Source organism: Lotus japonicus, chromosome 6, assembly GCF_012489685.1.
Source record: "Lotus japonicus ecotype B-129 chromosome 6, LjGifu_v1.2".
Lineage (NCBI taxonomy): Eukaryota > Viridiplantae > Streptophyta > Magnoliopsida > Fabales > Fabaceae > Lotus > Lotus japonicus.
Window position 1 is genome coordinate 50,675,285 of NC_080046.1, and position 21,051 is coordinate 50,696,335.

At 36.1% G+C, this 21,051-nt stretch overlaps 4 protein-coding genes across 4 annotated transcripts; 3 read left to right on the forward strand and 1 right to left on the reverse strand.

Moving 5' to 3' along the window:
• Window positions 1–3,453: 3,453 nt before the first annotated feature.
• On the forward strand, window positions 3,454–3,759 carry LOC130725508 (uncharacterized). Its single transcript, XM_057576727.1, has one exon. The coding sequence runs from the start codon at window positions 3,454–3,456 to the stop codon at window positions 3,757–3,759; it is 306 nt and encodes a 101-aa protein (XP_057432710.1).
• A 3,532-nt stretch (window positions 3,760–7,291) lies between these two features.
• LOC130726303 (uncharacterized) lies at window positions 7,292–8,344 on the forward strand. Its single transcript, XM_057577544.1, has one exon. The coding sequence runs from the start codon at window positions 7,539–7,541 to the stop codon at window positions 8,106–8,108; it is 570 nt and encodes a 189-aa protein (XP_057433527.1). The 5' UTR covers window positions 7,292–7,538; the 3' UTR covers window positions 8,109–8,344.
• Window positions 8,345–13,138: 4,794 nt separating this feature from the next.
• LOC130722821 (protein NUCLEAR FUSION DEFECTIVE 4-like) lies at window positions 13,139–16,862 on the forward strand. Its single transcript, XM_057573667.1, has 3 exons — window positions 13,139–13,681; window positions 14,826–15,727; window positions 16,046–16,862. The coding sequence occupies exons 1-3, from the start codon at window positions 13,361–13,363 to the stop codon at window positions 16,524–16,526; spliced, it is 1,704 nt and encodes a 567-aa protein (XP_057429650.1). The 5' UTR covers window positions 13,139–13,360; the 3' UTR covers window positions 16,527–16,862.
• Window positions 16,863–17,722: 860 nt separating this feature from the next.
• LOC130726490 (uncharacterized) lies at window positions 17,723–19,301 on the reverse strand. The gene has a single exon (XM_057577767.1). It carries the CDS (start codon window positions 18,627–18,629, stop codon window positions 17,838–17,840), a length of 792 nt encoding a protein of 263 aa, XP_057433750.1. The 5' UTR covers window positions 18,630–19,301; the 3' UTR covers window positions 17,723–17,837.
• Window positions 19,302–21,051: the final 1,750 nt, after the last annotated feature.

The following is a 21,051-nucleotide window of genomic DNA, read 5'->3' on the forward strand; positions in this document are numbered from 1 at the left end:
CAAATTAAAGTGAAACTTCACAAAATCACCATGTCACTTACTAAAATAACTAGAAAACTGGAAAATCTAACTAAACACTGGGTTGCCTCCCAGGAAGCGCTTGTTTAACGTCATTAGCTTGACACAAAAACTATCATGGTGACCACAAACAAGGGTTATAGTATAACCCCTTCCGCTTCTTTGGCTTTTTGACCTGGTTTTCATCAAGTGTTCTATCAAAACCTTTCCAAGCCATCCAAAAATCATTATTTTTCTTTCTTTTTTCAATCAACCCTAATTCACAATTTAAGCTATATACATTCTTTGAAGTATTCAATGAAATATTTTCTTCAAACCTATCACCAAATACAGAATCTATATGTTCAACGATATAAATCATACCATTGCATTGGTGATGCTGAAAATCATCAAAAACTTCAAAGCTTACCTCAACCTCTTCATGTTTTACCTTTGGGGAATTTTGAGGTGAGTTGTGAATTGGTGGATCATTTTTTTCTTTTACTTCTTCTTCCTCCTCACCTTCTTCCTCATTTTCTTTATCAATTTCTTTTGTTTCCACAACAACCTTACCATATTCAGCTATTTGATGTGCTAGATGCCCCACTTGATTTTCTAGGTTCTTGATGGAAGCCTCGATATTCTTTTGGTTAACTATTGAAATCTGCATGAATTGGACCAAGGTATCCTCAAGCCTAGCAATCTTATCATGTTCTGGGGAGTAATATGGTAGGTATGGTGCTGGTGGAACTTGTTCTTCCTGAAAATGACAATAACCCACATAGTGAGTATCAAAACAAATATCACACCACATTACCTGATCTCTTAGGGATGGTTGTTGCATCTTTGGAAGTGGGTGATTCAGAAGCTTCTTGTTGCTATTTTCTCTTAAGCTAGTCGATTGAATGAACAAGAAAACACAAGCTAACACAAGAGATTAGCAACAACAAGGAAAATTTAACTGAAATTAAAACTATACACTATATTCACAATTGCTCAAAGTAAGAAAACTAAAGCAATGCTTTTGAATTGACACAATTCCCCGGCAACGGCGCCATTTTGTTGAGAGATTTTTCTACACTGATACTACTTTCAAAATCCTCAAGATTCAATTGTAGTATAGCATAGGGTTTTGTCGTATCCGCAGGGAATTGCTAACACAAATGTCGTTCTTTAGTAAAATTACCCAAGCAATAGATTTTCAAAAGGTTGATAATTATTTCGGTGACCAAAGCACATTCAAATTAAACAAAGCGAGAGTAAAACGATTGATATCAAGAGAGAAAGCTGTTGGAATTGGAGTTCACCGTTTAACTATTAGTGTCCTATGATTCTATATGAATATTCATTCCTATCCATGATTCATCTACACCATTTCTACCCTATTTCATTGATTCCTCACATGAGTGGATATCTATAACTTACTTTCCTAAACATTGATTCCTCACATGCATAGAAAAGCTAAGTTATCTTTAAGCTCAGATGTTTAAGGGACTAACAAACCTAACTCTATTCCTAGCAATTAGATTTATTAGATGGTTAACTATAGGTCAGACTCTAGATGTCGTAGCTTCCGCTCTTACGCCGAATCAATCGATATGTTCTAGGTGCGCAAACTAAAACATAACATTAAGAACAAGAGAAAACCATTGAATCATGTAATAGAAATTATATTTTCATATAGAAATCAAGAAGAACAAATCATGGTTAAAGGCTACATCCAAATCCAACAAAGAAACTTAGCAACCCATATCCATGGATTGCTTACAAAGCTTACAAGAGGAAACTAAGGTGAAAGCGCTGACCCGTGTCGTCCTTGGTGTGTCTCCAGCACGATGGATGGTGGATCAAAGCTCCCAAAGTTCCTTTCCTCCTTCTCTCTGCAATTTTCTCTCTAAGAGGTCCAAAATATGTCAAGAGATCATCCATTTCTAATCTTGGTCGAGCCTTTTATAAACAGGGCACAGTTTCGCTTAAGCTGATAAAGGTTCCGCTTAAGCGAGGAGGTTTCTTCACGTTCAGGTAAAGGTCTTTGGCTTAAGCGAGACCATTTATCACTTAAGCCGAATTGTCTTCCAGAACCACTGCTACTGCCATGTAATTTGGCTTAAGCGAGGCAAAATTTGGCTTAAGCGAAGTTCAATATATCTGCCACTGCTACTGCCATGTAGTTTGGCTTAAGCGAGGAAACATTTGGCTTAAGCGGACTTCAATATTTTTAGCCCTTTTGATCTTCAAATGGTTGGATTTTCTTGACTTTTCTCCTACAATAAAAATCAAAGAGTCTAAATGATAAAACTAACATATCTTACATTTATCTATATAAAAACTATCTACTTACTAAATTAACCTTATTGAGGGATAATTTGAAAGATAACGTACACATTTAGAACAGATAAGTGCCGAAATTAGGCCCCGTTTGGATAAACAGCTTAATTAAGCGCTTATGGTCATAAGCGCTTATGACATAAGCGCTTATTCATAAGCTATTTTTAAAAATTTATTGAAATAAATTAAAAATAAGCTGTGTATAAGCATAAGCTGTTTTTCATAAGCTATCCTGAGTAGCTTATGAAAATAAGCTGAAAATAGCTTATGGCAGACCATAAGCTGTTTGCATAAGCTCTCCCAAACACAAGCATAAGAGCTTATGCTGTCAGATAAGCTCAAATAAGCTCTTCCAAACTGAGCCTTAATATAGAAAATCAGGTAAATTTGGCACTTATCAGAAAACTAACGTGAGAAGGTGACGTGACTCCCTCACACGTGTCTCACGTGACTTTCTTCAGAGAGCTTGATGACTGGACAAGTCACATGCTTCTCACGTGACTCTAAAAGGGTTCTATGGTGAAGAAGACGATGGAGGAAGGAGATGACCGTTGGAGCCTTTCAGAGTTACGTGAGAAACATGTGACTTGTCCAGTCATCAAGCTTTTTGAAGAAAGTCACGTGAGACGCGCGTGAGGGAGCCACATCAACTTCTCATGTTAGTTTTCTCACGGAAGGCAAACGGCAGACCAAAAGTGCAACAATAGGTATAGTTGGAGGACAATTTTTGCTAATTTTGAAGTTTGGGGATGATTTTTGCAAGAAGGCAATAGTTTGGGGACCAAAAGTGCAATTAAGCCAAGGAAAAATAAAAGATTTGGAACCATGATAAATAAATAAACAATACTCATTCATTTGCCCTTCTAGATAGAAAATGGTTATCTATCCCCAGGGACAAATTGGTAATTTCCCTCCGGAACTATGATATTAATATCTCCTTAAATAATTACTTAAGCAACCCGGTTGTTACTAGTTAGTTATGAATGTGTTGCCAAATATAACAGAGTTCCTATCAAGGCTTCAACTACAACCTCCCATTAGTTAAGCTTAGCCTATAAAACATACATTCACAAAAATAGAATCATTCATACGCTTCAAACTCCATTCATTCATTGCCTGTTTTTTATCATGGCCTCAAGAAGTGCTTCTTCTTCTTCATCATCACGAACATGCATGTGTTCACCCACCACACATCCTGGTTCATTCAGGTGCAGCATGCACAAGAACAGGCCTCGATCTGTGCTTCCTAGAAACACCTCCAATTACAACCCTCATCGTTCGGATTCATCTAAAGCTAATTCTTTGAAGGCAATTCTCCTTCAGATTATTAAGCCATCTAACCAGGATCTTCACAGAAGGAAGAATTTCCAGCCAAAGCCTACTCGGTTTTATTTGATGAACAGTAATACAGATCCACTGATTGCAGTCTCTTGATCACAAAATTAGTGTCTCCTCTGTTTGCTGTTGTATCTGTATATAATTAAGGGAATCTCTTGTTCCTTTTTTGTTGCCTTTTTTTTCTGGGTTCAAGAAGATCGAGTGGTGTCTAGCTATAGTTCTGTACATATATACAAGGTTTTCAAATTTTAGTATAATTGAAATGGCAAGAGATAGATCACAGTTTTGAATATTGATTGTAACTTGTAACTTGTAAGTGTCTTATTATGGAAGAAACAGAGAAGTATTGAGGAGGATATGTTGATATCTCTGGTGATATTTTTTATTTTCATTTGTTTTGTATTGTTAGTTGGTTACCAATTTTTCAAGGGCCGGCTTAGGTACCATAGTTATAGCCTTATAGGAAATTGAAGTTATAGCCTTATAGGAAATTGTTAGTTGTTTGCTAGTTGGTTACCAATTTTTGTAATGGCTTTGTTAATTTGTTTGTTAAGTTCGATTCTGAGTTTTAGTGTAAATAATTGTTGTATTGTAATCACTTCATTATATTTGAATTATATTAATGAAATAATAATAAACCGAGCTATACTAAATGCTATGATGTTCCCCAAGAAATTTTGAAGTTAAAAGTGTAATCATTGAAAGCAATTCTTCTATTGTGGTTGGTTGGGTCAATAATGTATCAAATATGCCTTGGAAACTAATTAATGTTCCAAATTTGATTGACCTCCTCAGGAATGAGGTTCATTGTAGGGAAGTTTAATTTGTCATATTATTAGAGAAGCCAATGCCTTTGCACATGCATTAGCAAAGCAAGGGTGTGATAGAGTGGGGTCACTTTGAATTGTGTTTTGAGATACTCTCAATACCCCATGAAGATCTTCAGTGGTTGTTTGAAAAAAGAAAGTCTCACATTACTCAGTTGAAGACAAATTCAATAGTATACTATAAGCTAGAGGGTTTGCACTTTCAATTGTCTAAAGACATTTTGGTATAAGCTAGATTCACCTTCAACATAAGAAAGGTACTCTCAGTAGGGTTTTTTGTTGTTGTTGAAGGTGTACTAAAAGAGGGTTGATGAAACTAATAAAGGGTTAGTAAAATTCAGTACTTATTTCATGAATTTTTAATTGATCATAATTAATAAAGCAGAACCGGCCCTTTGATTTCATTTGTCATTTGGTCCCTTTACACACACAAAATTAATACTATTACTTAAGCTTGAAGTCTTTAGCTAAGAGGCTATATAAGACAAAACCATGTGCGCATCTTCCAGGAAAGATATAAACTTTCCAATTCTGTTGGCGAATTGTGTAAACAATTGGTCGACCTTACTTGTCAATTTTTGGTTACCATGATACCTGCTGAATCAAAAATAGAATAAATGTTATTATAAAAACCAAAGTACAACAAAACAATGATGACAGTTGGCGCATATAAGATATTTATAGAAAAACATTCATGTTGGTAATGTCGTGGGGATAAGATCTGAACTACTAGTATTTAATTTGACAGCTCAACTAATGCTATTGGTTCAAAATTTAGCTGCATTAGTAACTTTCCTAAGGACAAATTAAGGTCATTTCTATTGGATGTAATAAAAAATTGCATTTACACTCATTCCTTGTCAAGCACGTAGAATAATAGAAAATGTATAAATTTTCATATCAGGAAGAATTTGATGCAGGGGCATTATCATATACAAAATTTAGATAAGATCTAAGGTAATGTTGCTAGTAGTCGACTAGTCGTTTTGTTATTTTGTATGATTGTATCCTCTAAACCTATTGCATGTGACACACTCTTGGAAGTCTAGAGAATATTGCCTCATGTCCACTTCAAGTTGTACACATAATCTTTGAACCTAGTGAGTAGTGAAGGCTTTTATCTATGACCAATTTGGTTGTTGCGTTGTATCAAGAATTCAAGGTAAGAGTCGGCATTAATCTTGAAAAATTGGACTATAGCTAGGCAGATACTAATGGTCTACCAAGTTAAGATAAAAGGAAGAGGCTGGCAGGCTGCTATTGCATGCAATTTTTTTTTATTGATTAAATCACCTTTTGGGTCAAACATGATTAGCCTTATTCTTTGTTGAAAATTAAATTTTATTACCTTGTTTTTATTTATTCCATGAGTTCTTAAATTGATTAATACACCCTCCGGTCACTATTATAAGCAAAAGTTAGTTTTATAGGTTCATTCAATAAATGATGTATGTGACCATTTTAATGACTACATACATCATTTATTGAATGAACCTAAAAATCTAACTTTTGCTTATAATAGTGACCGGAGGGTGTATATCTTAATTGTAGCTATAAGTCTTGATGCATTGCACCTTAATTAGACACCCCTGCCAAACTAATGAAAATAATTTTTCTACTTGAGACATTTATGATTTGGATTTGCACATATATGGGCGCTTTTGTCAAAGCCTCGTCACCCAAATGAAAGTATGAAACTGTGGGCTCAGTTAATCAGCTCTTTACACTCAGAACACAGTCACACATACACGGGCACTACGTGTCGTTCTTGTTTTGTAGTTCACTAATTTTTCAAGTCGAGAATCTTCCAAAAGGAATTCATGGTGGGTACAATATATGACTAGAATGACACTTTCGGTCTCAAAGCAATCAGAATCCTTTCCTTGACTGATCCCATATGCAACTATTCAATTAATTAATAAGCAAATTGCACAATTGTTAAATGTTTGGCACAGTAATATTGTATTTAACATGCAATATAATTGATTCATTAAACAAAGAAGAGTAAAAAATGTGTTCTCCATATTGTTGGAGATTTGCATTCAATGGCTCAAACATCATCCAAAACGGTGGCTTGAAGTTGCTTCCCATAGTTTAAAAAATTCACGAGTTATGGATCAAGTAAAAAATAGGGATTCATTGTTCCCACATATAACAAAAAAGTCTCATCATTCTTAATCTTAGAGATTAAGCAATATAATATGAAACATATAAAATACCAAAATGCATTGGTTTGATTTGGATATTAACTAAATTTGAATCAATTACATTGATTTGGTTTAATTTGGATCATTTAGTGATCAATTCAAACTGATGAACATCATTAATTAAGAGTATGTTTGAATTTATGTTTCACACAATGTCAGTTCACGTTGTCAACATGACAAAAAAAATTCTTTTTCGTTAATGTGTTGAAATGTCTATTTTCCTGCTTGTGCTAACCTGAACAAGAAATCAAAGGCGGGTTTAGGGTTGCCTTCAGAACGAGTATTAGCACCCTAAACTCATCATAGTCTCATTCTAATTCTAGTTTGGGTTTTTGCTAAAAAATTGTGGTTGTGGCAATTCCACCCATTTAGGTTTGATTGAAATGATTAAATCTATAGAGAACTAAGGATCGAGTTATGATTCGTTCATAATCTCTCTTATTTAGTTATGTCATCAACCACATCTTTTACTTTTTATCTCTTTTTCTTACTTATGTTTTCTTCCAACTCTATTTACACATAAAATGAGTGTGGATAAAACTTTATGCTTAAGAACCTATGGTGACAATTTTTTTTATAATAAAGTAGATTTCACCCAAAAAGATCTATTGGAGGTGAAAAGAAAGACCACTAGTCGACCTCATGTATTAAACTAATATTCACGAGAAAGTTGGGGTCACCAAGGAACTTAGTTAATAAAGTATGAAAATGTCACCATCTTCCAACTCCACCATTCATTTCCAACTCCTATATATACACGCTTGAAGTGAAGCTAGGTTTGCACAACCACACACTCGATTCCCTCTCTTAAAAAAAAACCGAAAAAACCAAACCGTTTTAAATGGCCGCATCTTCTAGAAAATCAAGCGGACCAGTGCTCCGACCACCGTCGCCGGCCGGCAGATTCACCGCCTCCGGCTTCGCATCCTCTACTTCAACATTCTCCTCTCACTCCACCTCCTTCTTTCACCGCTCCACTTCCCCCACACGTGTCAACCACTGCGGTTCCTCCCTCCGATTCTCTCTCGACCGCTCCGTTTCTCCGAACCGCTCCATCTCCGTCGCTGGAACCGGAGCCGTACCGGCGGTCACACGGAAGAACAACCAGCAGAAACGGACTTGCATGTGCGCGCCGACATCGCACCCAGGCTCGTTCCGGTGCAGCCTACATAAGAGCTCCGGCTCTCGCGTGGTGGCGGCGCCGTACTCGCCGAACCGGCTCAACGCGCGGAGGTCGGCGATGACGAACTCGCTCGTCAGAATCCGCGGTGTCGAAGGGGAACTCGTGAAGAAAGCCTTGGCGGCGTTGATCCGGCCGTCGTCGCACCAGCAGCGCCGGCGGGGCGAGTTCCGGCCCCGGCCGAGCAGGCTTGCCGCTATGTCTAAAGCGGAAGGAGAAGGAGATTCGTGAATGTTTCACGGTTCTTCAATGTTGTGTGAGTCTTCAACCGCCGTTGACGGCGGCGACGGTGTCCAAAACGGTTTGAGATTTGCCGGCGAACTCGCCGGTGATCGGAATGGATTAGTATTTTTTATCCGATAACCGAATCTGATCGGAGACTATGTTTGATTAGTTCTCTTCTTTCTTGTATATACTTCAACATATAGAATATAGAATTCCAACCAAATATTATTGGCTGGCTGCAATTTATGGTGATGCTTGAAGCTTTTTCACCCATTTTCATACACAAATAAAACTAATTATAAGAGTTAAAAATATATAGCTAATATTAACGAATAGTATTTCGATCTCCTTTGACATGGTATGTAATTCGAGCCTTGAGGATAGAAATAATCACTGTTGAAAGATTTAGTCTTAATATGATGTGGATATTTGTGACTAGTACAAGTTCGAAGAGTTGAGTTAATGGACTTGAAGTACAACTATTCCATGGGTTAAGTTTGAAGACCGTCAAAGTTCATCTAAATCAAATAGGCTTAAATATGATTGAGGTCCTTGACATCATAAGAAGAATCAGTGTAGGTCCTTGGAATTTTTTTTTTGAAATTCCATCCCTCCATAATATTTTTGCATCAAATAGGGTCCAGAGTCTGTTTAAGCCTTATATGGCACGAATTTCGCCCATTCATCATTTCCACGTGACATTCTTATTTATTTTAATTCTTACGTGTAATTAGAAGTGCAAATAATATCAACACATTAAATTTAATCCTTGTCTTAATCTCTTCATTCCTAAATTGAACCCTAAAACCTTCGCAGCTTGAAAGGGAGAGAAGAAGAGCGACATCGGCAGAGAGAAGAAGAGTGAGAGCGGCGGTGCTCAGAGACGAGGACTGTGACCGACTCGCTGGTGGTCGCTGTTGAAGGGTTCATCAATTGTACTTTCACGTTTTTGAAAGTTGTTGTGGGTGATCGAAGTTCGAAGCTGTATTTAGAAACCAGGAACATATCAAAGGTTGTTCTTCAAACCAGGGTTCATCAATTGTACCTCTCGCAATTCTAAAAGTTCAGCCTCGCGATTCTTCTTCTTTCTCTCGCGATTCTTCAGGTCGTGTTTTGGGTCGTCTCCTTCCTTCTCCTCATCTCTTATGTTCGATAGATCTTCTTCTTCCTCTTTCTATCTGATTTTCAGTAAGAGATTAGGGTTCATATTTCCCAAATCTGATTATTGAGCTTTTATCTCAGCGGGCAAACAAAATAAATCATAAATAATTATTAAGTAATAAAAATAAATTAGAATGCCATGTGGAAATTATGAATGGGCGAAATTCGTGCCACATAAGGCTTAAACAGACTCTAGACCCAATTTGATGCAAAATATTTTTGGAGGGATGACATTTCAAAGAAAAATTTTCCAGGGACCTACACTGATTCCTCTTATAATGTCAGGGACCTCAACCATATTTAAGCCAATCAAATATATCTGGCTTTTATTTCCTTTTAAATTTGAACTAATCAAATCCAAATTTTACTAGTTTGGATTGGGTTAAATTTTTTCAAAGAAGCTATGAATATTTAAGTAAAAATTGGTAGGCCTTTATAAGGGCCCAAACATTTGGGTGAAGCTGAGAATGAGCTATTTGCGAGTGTTTGATGATAAAAAAAATATCAAAACGGTTAAAGGGACTCCTAGATTTTAACTCACTCATAACGTATGTACACATGGAAATTCCCTTGGAGCATCAGGAATGAATGAAGGCATCATAATTTTGAACTAATGAGATAATACTTATCATGAGATCATAAGTTCTCTTAAGTAATCTCTATCTCATTTCTTGCAAAAATCATTAGAATCAGAAGAATAGGATCAATGGCATTCTGGTTGACCCAATTTTCTTTAGATGCATATGGATAGATACTAGGAGTGTTCAAGTATCACATCTCTGGTCCATAAGAACGTGGGTCAACAAAATCTTAACTGAGCAAGTATCACAATTACTTACACACTTCTTTTTGAGGGGGAATGATGAGAGAAATAGGAAGAAAAGAAAAAGTAAAAGAGAGAAAATATGATAAGAGGAGAGAGATAGAAACAAAAATAGGTAGAAATAAAGTGTTTTAAAAATGAGGTGTGTACTAGCTGCTTGTTGCTTCTTTTATAGCTTGTAGTCTTTAGCTTTTCTTCTCTTCTCTTTGTATTAGGTTGAAGTACTCATTGTACTTCATTTCAATATAAATTTGCTTATCTAAAAAAACAGGCTTGAAAAAACCACATTTAGCTACTTAAAAGCTCATCATTAGTTTCAAAACGCTTTTTAATGCAGTTGAAGAGAAGTTTAATTTGTCAAAAAAAAATTGTCTAATCTTTTGTTATTTAGTGGAATCTAGATAAAAGTAAAGGAAAAGAAAAAGCAAATAAAACATCATTAGTTCATTACAATGCAAACAAAAATATTTGGTGAACCATGCTACAATACGTGGACATCTTGACACGCACATTTGTGGTGGTTTTAAACTATCATAAAACACTTTATTTTTAAACTTTCCACATTGTGACAACCTAAAACTGTCCTACAGAGGTGTTGTTCTGTTTGGATGTGAAGTGAAAATAAGAGGAAAGAAAATGAAAGGAATGATTATGGATGGAAGAGAAAATGAAGTGATAATGGAAGGATTTTGAAGTTGTTTGGATTGTATGAAAAAGAATGGAAAAGAGAATGAAAAGTAAGAGGGGAAAAGTGAGTATGGTGTGCAAGTAAACTTTTATCCTCTTACTTGTAGTTTACATATATATATAATATCATTTATAATCAATTAAAAGTTATTAATATTAAGAAATTATTTTTTTATTATCTAAAAGGTAATATTTTAATGTATATAAATTCGTTTATTTTTACAATAATAATATGATAACAATTTTTTTAAGGTAACATAAAATGTTGTTATCCAATATAACATACGATTTAATATAATATTAATTTGACAACATTGATTAATTTAAATAAATTAGAATTTGAATCTATAGTAGCTAAACTATTCAGAAGGCATTAAATAATTGAACTACTAAAAAGTACACAGCATATGCGTGTATATAAAGTCAAGGGTGTTGTGGTCCTTTAAACTAATTCACGCTCTCTTTTACGTTTTCCACTCATACTTGTGAGGAAAATGAACTGGCACTGTTCAACCTCCTACTTCCCTTCCCTTCCCTTTTCCTGACTCATCCAAACACATCAAAATTCCTTTTTTCTTCATCTTTCCCTTCCATCCTTAGTTTTCCATAGAAACAAACACAGCAAGGGGTTTGTGAATTACCACTGAAAAACAAATGTTGGGCTTGTATGTATCATATGTGAGAACATACACTTGCTTTTTTTAGCAAAGAACATACACTTCCCAAACAATTGTTTTTTCGTATTTCTATTTGGCTGGACCAACCCAACTTAATGTGGGGCGGGGTGAGTTCGCATATTTAAAAAATGGCTCAAGTCACCTGCCTTTTTTGTGGGTTAAATATGGGCCGGGTTGAGTTGACCCACATTACCTCCCCTATACATTTTTTTTCCCATGGCCATGACCTATTTAATTTCTTTGGCCCTTAAATTATGGTTTGAGTTTCACCACATTTTTGGCCCTCATGGTTGGTTAGCCCAGAATAGCCTTAGACTGAAAACGGATTGATTCCACTCAATTGGAAGGACAAAAATTACAAAGAACCCTCCACATCTGGTCCAAACAACATACAATATGAAAACTCCACCAAGCATAACATTAGTGATTTGTTTGCTACACATAACTTTCCCTTCAACCCCGGAGATCTGCAGCGAGGAATGTCTTTTTCTTCTAGTGTTCACTTTGTCCCTTGCTATTTCCACATTTCCACCTTTTTAGTGGAGCTCTCTCCATGGAGTAGGAATGATAATAGGTAGGGTTTGGGTAGAGTACTTGTTGGACCGCAAGAGGATAAAATCGGGGGATCATCACAAGTGAATTAGACACCACATCTTTCACCTAAAACTTTAAGGCATTAGGTGTATGAGTTTTCTCACTTATAAAGTGTTTATTACTTCCCTAATCTTCTAATGTGAGATTTCTTACTCACACTTGACATCCCAACAGTACTATAGTACCCATTTTCATGCCCACATTTTAAAAATTATCCATACCCGTGCAGGTAGCAATATGAATGCTCGTCCTCGTACCCTCTGAATACATATATGCTCGTACTCGTGCTCGCATTGGTACCATTAGCCCAAATTTAGTCAACCAAAATATAATTTTCACTATTTTCACGTTTCAACACAAAATAATTATAACCACTATTAAAAAAATAAAAATATTAATAAAAAATAAAAAAACTATCTAAATATTTAATAAATATAAAATTTGTGAAAGGAGTAAGTGAAAAAATTATGAAAATTAAAGTTTTTTTTGGTCAATAATATTAAAGTTTATTTATTGCTTAGCAGTTGGCCTTGGGACCATAGGCATGTACATCCCTTTCTAGTTTTTAAGGAGTGGGACACAAACCCACAGAATATTGTTTTAAATCCCACCAGTTGAATTTGCCTACCCTTTGTGGGCCTTATTAATGAAAGACTACTTACTACACTTTGAGGAAAAAAAAAAGCATAACATAACATGATTTTTTAAACAATATAATTTTTTTTATAGACAAAAGTTAGTAAATTTTCTCGGAATTCAAACACTGGATTCTTCACCCTTCATCTCACTCAACCCTTATGTCTCTAACTCTTATCACTTGAGCTATAATTCAGGAACTAAAACAATACACCATCCGGTCACTATTATAAGCAAAAGTTGGCTTTTTAGGTTCATCCAATAAATGATGTATGTGGTCATTAAAATGGTCACATACATCATTTATTAAATGAACCTACAAAGCTAACTTTTGCTTATAATAGTGATCGAAGGGTGTATAACATAACATTAAGACCGAAAAAGATATTACTATTTCAATTTCGACAATCATATGCGCACCAAATTTCATAACATTGAAACTTGTGATATTATTTGAACCTTATTTTGGGGAATTACCATTCTATTTTCACTAATCACTACATCACCATGCTTTTAGTCCCATTTCAGATTTTGTCCCATTAATGATGGTTGGTAACGTTTGATACTCTGATGAAATAAGAAACACGTTGATCTGGTTTCGCAAGAACAAACTACCATAAACGACACAATCACAAGGAATCACGCGCAGAGAGACACTGAGAGAGTTGAGAGTTGAACCGATGTTGACACTGAAGGGAGGAAGCAGGCCACCGTGGGTAGGTCTAGGAGCAGCGGTGTGGGTTCAGATTGCTTCCGGCAACACCTTCACTTTCGCTCTCTACTCTCACTCTCTCAAATCCGTTCTCGGTTTCAACCAGCGCCAGCTCTCTCTCCTCGGCGTCGCCAACGATCTCGGCGAGAATTTTGGCATCCTCCCTGGTCTCGCCTGCAACAAGTTCCCGCCCTGGCTCCTCCTCTGTGTCGGTTCTCTTACCTCTTTCCTCGGTTATGGTGTTCTCTACCTCGCTCTCACCAAAACCGTTTCCATCCCTTACTTCGTGGTAACTCAACTAACTAGTAACTACTCTCTCTATACAGTGATTATATGCTCTGTTTTCTTTTGTTAAGTTCATTAGATCCATGATTATTATTATGTTATTCATTGTTGCAATTTTTATAGATTAGAATCTAATAATTGATGCAAGCTTAGAGATCTCAAGATAAACAACTATTTTATCAGGAAATGAAAAATTTAGTGCTGAAATATTGCATGTTTGGAAATTATTTTATAATTGGTTCTGAAGTGGGGAGAAGCTTATGTGAGTAGCTTGTGACTTTCAAAATTGATTCGGATGGAAGAGAAGCTGACCCAAACATGTTATTAGTGTTCTTTCTCATGTCCTGTTGTCTCAAATTAGAATGAGAAAAAAGGGGGTTAGCAGCATGAATATTTTCCAAACTAGTAACTACTCTCTCTACTTGTTTCTGATCCCTGTTTGCTTGAGTTTCATGAAGAAAAAAATCAAACTTGGTTACTTTATCTGTTTATACACGCAATCTTTATAGATTATAATCCAATAGTTGATACAAGCTTAGAGATCAAGATAAACCAACTATTTAATCAGGAAATGAAAATTTTAGTGACACAATAATCTGAAATGTATACACTCGGTGCATGTTTGGAAATTATTTTATAATTGATTCTGAAGTGGGGAGAAGCTGTCTTTCAAAATTGATTCTGATGAAGAAGAAACTAATTCAAACATGCTATTAGTATTCTTTCTCAGGCCCTGTTGTCTCAAATTAAAATGAAAAAAAAAAGGTGGATTGGGGATGAAGAGTTTCTTTCATGAGTATTTTCCTTATGACAGTCATGAGTTCAGTGTTGCATTTTGCATCCCATATAATTCGACTGAAAAGACATGATTTTGAAGTGGGGAGAAGCTTATGTGAGTAGCTTCTGATGAAAGAGAGACTAATCCAAACATGCTATTAATATTCTTTCTCGAGGCCTGTTGTGCCAAATTAAAATGAGAAAAAGGGGGGGGGGGGGGGGGGGGGGGGTTAGGAGTGGATTGGGGATGAAGAGTTTTTTTCATGAAAATTTTCCTAAAGGTTTTGAAGATTTCAGTGTTGCATTTTGCATCCAATATAATTTGACTGAAAAGTCCTGATTGTCATTCACTCTTATATATCTTGTTGCAGTTATGGTTGGCTCTGGTTATTGCTGCAAACAACACTGCGTGGTTAACCACTGCTGTTCTTGTAACCAACATGAGAAACTTCCCTGTTAGTAGAGGCAAAGTTTCAGGAATCCTGAAAGGTTATGGGGGGCTCAGCGCTGCAGTTTTTACTGAAATTTACAGCATCGTGCTTCATAATGATTCTCCTAACTTCCTGTTGTTGCTTGCCGTTGGTATTCCTGTTATTTGCTTAAGTATGATGTTTCTTGTTAGGGCTTGTACTCCAGCTTCTGATGAAGACTCTGTAGCTAGTGGCCAATTTATATTTATCCAAGTTTCTAGCGTGGTCTTGGGGTTGTATCTTCTAGCAACCACAATATTTGGCAATGCTCTTCAATTAAGTGACACTGTTTCCTCTATTTTGGTGGCTGTAATGATTCTTCTTCTCATGGCTCCAATTTCTGTCCCCCTGAAGATGACTCTGTTTCCTAAGAAAGCTAGTACTGACTCATCTGAGCAACTACTTGGATCTTCTGAGTCTCTTAGTCGAGACAAAGATGACAAAACAGAACCACTGCTAGCATCTTCATCAGCAGGAGCCCTTGGAAGTTTTAATGATGAGGATGATTCATCTGAGGTAGCTATGCTTCTTGCTATAGGTGAGGGAGCAGTAAAGCAGAAGAAGAGAAGGCCTAAACGTGGGGAAGATTTTAAGTTCACCGAGGCTGTAGTAAAGGCTGATTTCTGGCTTCTATTTTTTGTTTATTTTGTTGGTGTTGGCACTGGGGTCACTGTTCTCAATAATCTAGCTCAAATAGGTATTGCACAAGGCGAGGAAGATACCACTATATTACTGTCAATTTTCAGTTTTTGCAATTTTGTGGGTCGGCTTGGTGGAGGAGTTGTTTCAGAACATTTTGTCAGGTTAGTGACATCTATGATCTAATTATGCTTAGTAAATTTGAGATTTGAGATACATTCTTAAGCTCCAATCAATTTCAATCTAAGAGATCAGGGAGATTGATATTAAATCTGTTGACAATCACACAATCATGCCTATGAGAACATGGCTTTACAGCATTGCATGAAGTTAATAGAAGAATGAACTTTTCATGTTACTGAAACTTGTTACTGAGGCCGTTTTTAGAACTATGGTTAAACTTTTGAACTCACATTGAACTGGTTGCTAAACCACACTACTGTTTAGGTTGTCATGTAATTCCAGCTTTTGACAATTTTCAGGACAAAAACACTCCCAAGGACAGCCTGGTTGACATGCACACAAATAGTTATGCTCATCATGTATGTTCTGTTTGCCTTTGCTGTCAAAGGAGCCCTTTATCCTGCAGTTGCATTCCTTGGTATCTGCTATGGTGTGCAAGTTTCTGTGATGATCCCCACCGTTTCCGAGCTTTTTGGTTTGAAGCACTTTGGTGTGTTGGGCAGCGTCATGTCCATCGGTAATCCACTTGGTGCGTTCCTTTTCTCAGCTCTGCTAGCAGGTTATATATATGATAGTGAGGCTGCAAAGCAGCATGGTATTAACCTTATAGCTTCTGGTGCTGCCTGCGTGGGTGCAAACTGCTTTAAGCTGACCTTTTTGATTCTTGCTGGTGTTTGTGGCGCTGGCATCATCTTGAGCATTATTCTGACACTGAGAATTAAGCCAGTTTACCAGATGCTTTATGCCGGAGGTTCTTTCAAGCTGCCTCAAAGATCTTGAAGTCACTAAAACAGTAATGAAGTTGAACATTGAATAAAACAGAGCAGAGCTTAGGTCTATGGTATCTGCCATTACTGCGGTATTATATATACATGGGTCAGCATCAATGAACCCCCTGTGTAATCTTTGAAGCTCAAAATTTTGGCATCTTGCATGGATAGTCTTTTTTTGCATATGTAAGTTAGTCTTAAAGAGGGTATTGGCTATTGAGAAGTGAGATCAGGTAAATGATCTGTATTATATGATCTGTATTATTAGAGGCTATCAGATACTTCGACATTCACATATTTGAATATGGCTATTATCAATGAGATCCATGTATGTGTGTATTAGCTATTTATTTAGTCTAATTTGAAATTTTAAACTTAATTTTAGCCGATACTATGCATGAAAATATGAACTAATATTATTTGATATTTTTTTTGTTACTGATAAGTGATAAGCACACTAAAACCCTGAGTTGTTGTCGATTGTGCTACATGTATTATTGACTTAAATCTTTGAAATTTTCCAATTTGATCATATTATTATATGATCTGTCATACTTCTTTTCCCCAGACTGTAAATGTCCAGAAACAACCTAAGCATAAAAAGATAGTTTATGAAAATCATAATTAAACACTGCACTAAAGAGATTATCACACTGGAAAAACCAGGCTTTCATTTCTCCTAATCTAATACTATTACTCTGTCAAATACACCAACCAACCTCGATTATTACATGGTGGAGATCCGGACTTGTTACTTTGTGTATATTAAGAAAAAGGGACCTTCTTGTTTTAAAATAACATCCACCTTAATTTGCATCATGTTCTTGCAAGTCAACACTACTTTTGTCCCCAAGGATTATAACAAGCAGCTTGTTTCCTAGAATCTACTCACAAAAGTTTATCAACATAACTGATTATGACTTGAGAATCAATTATAGAAATATTTGTAAACATACACAAAAAATCCTATAAAAATATCAGCAAGTGAGGTAGATGTACTTTTCCAGATAAAAAACATGTTACTATAGTTAGGGCTATTGTTAGGAAAAGTCACTATTATAGTATATTATTACATCAAATGACGACATAGTGATAGTGGAGTTATACAACTTGCCTTTATTCAACCCTTGAATTCATGCCAATGTCAGGTGGAAGTGGTCGATAACATAATAAACACTCAAGTTGATGAAGAAAGAGAGAAAGAAGGAGAAAAAAATTGCAGGAAACATCGCATTTCATATGCTACTTGTAATTATTGTATAAGAAAACGTTGGTGTCACTTTCCACCCAAGCTTACAGAGACAAAACAAACACAAAATAATCAAGTTGGTTTAAGGTCTTCAAACAGTGTCCTCCACAGTGCATTTTCATCATAATCAGAATCACCTCTTATCTTGTTATTATAGGGACTGTTGTAACCCATTGGGCTATCAACCCATTCATCTGAAGGCATCATTAGCCTTGGACTTCTATTGCTAACCAATGCTGCTCTTGCTGTTGCATCAAGTGGACCAGATAATCTTGGACTCTTTGCAGTGCTCATGAACCTTCCATGATCACTAGTTGTTCTTACAGGACTTCTATTTACCATTCTCTCATGCATCTTTCCATCAAGAGGACCAGACAACTTCAAAAACTTGTTATTACTGATCATCATCTTCTCATGCATTCTTCCATCTAAAGGCCCTGACATTGCTATGGTTCTGCTTCTCTGCATTCCCCTCTCTCCCCTGAGTTCCTCTGTTCCATGTTTTGTCACCAGTGCTCTTCTCCATTTCCCTTGGTACCAGTTTGGCTCTGGTGGCAATGGCGTGTCCTTTACTTCTTCTTCACGGAAAACAAGCTTGCTGAGGCATTTTCTTAAACACTTCTTGATCACCCCAGAAAGGTTTTTGGTGCTTGTTGCCATTGCTGCTGCCTCATCTTCCTTCTTGGCAAGCTTGAGAATTTCTAGCCTGTGTTTGGCAATTGAAACACCCATGCTCTGAAGAAACTCATGGTTGAAGTGGATGGCATCTTCCAACTGGAGCTCGTTGCGGGCGAAAGCGAGACCATACTCATAGACTAGTGAAGGGTCTAAGCTGGTCCTGGATAACCAGGAGAACCAGTCCATGGTTTATGGAAATGGGGATGTGCCAGAATGAGTGTGTAGCTATTAGCCAGTTGTATATACATTAAGCTTTGAGGGGGATGTTCTGATTTATAAGGTATAGATGAGAAGTTGAAGACTTCAGAGTTAGTGCATAAATGTGGTGGGTAAATGGCTATTTAGTTTGGGGAAAGTGATTGGAGGACATCTGCATAGTGCAGACATCTGCATATAGTGCAGACACCTCAAAGACATTCAGCTGAGAAAGGAAGAAAAAAGAGAAAAGTGATGAATATGATATTAAATGTGATGCATACATTAAGGTTTGTGGTGGGTGTTCTGATTTATAAGGTATAGATGAGAAGCTGAAGACTTGAGGTGAGTTAGTGCATAAATGAGTGGATAAATAAATATTTGTTGTAAGTTTTTCTAATACATGTATCTTATCCTCGTTGGAGACAATCATATTCGAGACTGAAACATCCATTTTCTGGAGTGGTGAGCTCTCCTAACAAGTTTTATTTTTGTACATAAGACTTAAACCGGAGACATTGATTAATCTTGTTATATTTATTTTTATTTTTTAGACCATTTGCATTGTTTTCTTATTATATTCACTTGTTTATTGATTTCCTTTGAGTGAAATTAGGATGATAGTTGAGACTGAGAGTGACAGCAGCAAAACAATATGCAGATTTTTTGACATTTGGGAAGGACATGCAACTCACGGGCATGGATGCTGCAGATGATTTATGATAACAGGTTTGGACTCTCGAAATTAGAAATGGTGATCATAAAAGATATTTGTTCAAAATAGGATTTTGTACTTTACAAAAAGGTCATTTGCTTAAATCTTAAAAAAAACTTTGGTCTCATCTGAAAAGAATAAAAATAAAATGAAGCAAACGTGAGATCAAGATCTGCGGCTGTTTTTATGGGACTTAACCAAGTTAGATGGAGACAGGGGTCCAAGAAAAACGAAGTTATTAATGGAAAATCAATTAGGTTACCTACTACTAACACCATTGCCTAACTATCATATTCATAATTCATCAAAAAGGTCCAAATGACCCTACCTCTTGATGTGCAAGCCCTGTTTAGTGCTGTTAACTATTACTCACTTGCTCACCTTAAATAATAAAAACTATGCATATATGATATTGCTCTGGTTCAGTCAGTTCAGTAGAATAGTGTCAAAAATTGGTGGGACATATGTGTTTCAATGGCTAATTGATGAGAGAAGATGAAAGTAAAATTGTAATAGTAAGTGAGTTTAAATACCAGTTAAGTGCAATATGAATGAACTTTTATCTCAATCTGTAAAAAAAATTCCATTCAGTTTTTACCTTAAAGTGAGTGGTAATATCCATGTCATTGGCATCAGATTCTGCTGAGAGGTCAGGGATTAAATATTATATAGATGGTTTAATTTATTGTACATATATATTTTTATTTGTCAGGACTCAGAAGTGCTGAAGGTGGGTATCCCTTTGATTCGAAGGCCGAATTCAGATCATACATATAAGAAATTCAATTTCCTTCTGCTTACCTGACACACTTTAGAAGTTTGTCTGAAATTTATCTATTACAGTATCTTCTTACATATTATTTATGAATCATATTATTAGGTGAGCTAGAGTGATACCATCTAGTTTGTGCATCTTATTGCATTCCCATGGTATTAGGAAAAAGTTAATTCTTTTCAATATTTACCTGTCACAGTTCTATGGTATTGTACCCTTTGCTGCTGAAATGCTATCTAGTATCTACACTGATTTCCTTCAAAGCCCTAGCATGGTTGGTATAGTGTTTACCTACTAGTTTAATGCCGTAAATGGAGTTGATAGAAATCTAGGTATCACAGTGGCTTTATTGTTTGGGCCAAATCTAGGAAATAAGGAAGGCAATATATATTATTCATAAACAAAAAAAAAAGCTTTTCAAATTTAAATTTTTGTTTATTTTCATTTTACAGTTAAGATGATCTTCCTCTGCATATCTCCCTATAAAAGAAGTGGGCTACAAAGTACAAACAAGTGTGATATGAAAATGACAACCATCAACTAACCTTATCAGCTACATTAAACATTCTTTCCCACCTTATCTTTTATCCAGTTCACATTGTTTCCACTGCATAATATCAACACCATCTGGTAGCTCTTTTGGTAATTCAGGGCATTTATGGTAACAGAAGCTAAGGACATGTTTGACCAATGGAAAATCAGAATGATACAAAATCACGGTTTATAGAAACAACTTTCCCTTGAGTGTGTTTGGTTTAATGAAAGGCAAGAGAGATGAGGAATGTTAATGGAAGGAAGGGGAAGGGAGGGGAATTTTTTTAATTCTTATCTTATCATATTTGACTAAGAGCACTGAGGTGAGGGCAAATAACCCTTGTCATGTTTGGTTCATGAAGAGAGGAGAGATTTTTTTTGAACGAGAG

Bases quoted from the DNA above. Each gene is read 5' to 3' on its own strand.
- LOC130726490 (XM_057577767.1), bottom strand. From the start codon at position 18,629: ATGGACTGGTTCTCCTGGTTATCCAGGACCAGCTTAGACCCTTCACTA.
- LOC130722821 (XM_057573667.1), top strand. From the start codon at position 13,361: ATGTTGACACTGAAGGGAGGAAGCAGGCCACCGTGGGTAGGTCTAGGA. The intron at 13,682-14,825 runs GTAACTCAACTA...ATCTTGTTGCAG, and splicing joins TTTCCATCCCTTACTTCGTG to TTATGGTTGGCTCTGGTTAT. The intron at 15,728-16,045 runs GTTAGTGACATC...GACAATTTTCAG, and splicing joins GTTTCAGAACATTTTGTCAG to GACAAAAACACTCCCAAGGA.
- LOC130725508 (XM_057576727.1), top strand. From the start codon at position 3,454: ATGGCCTCAAGAAGTGCTTCTTCTTCTTCATCATCACGAACATGCATG.
- LOC130726303 (XM_057577544.1), top strand. From the start codon at position 7,539: ATGGCCGCATCTTCTAGAAAATCAAGCGGACCAGTGCTCCGACCACCG.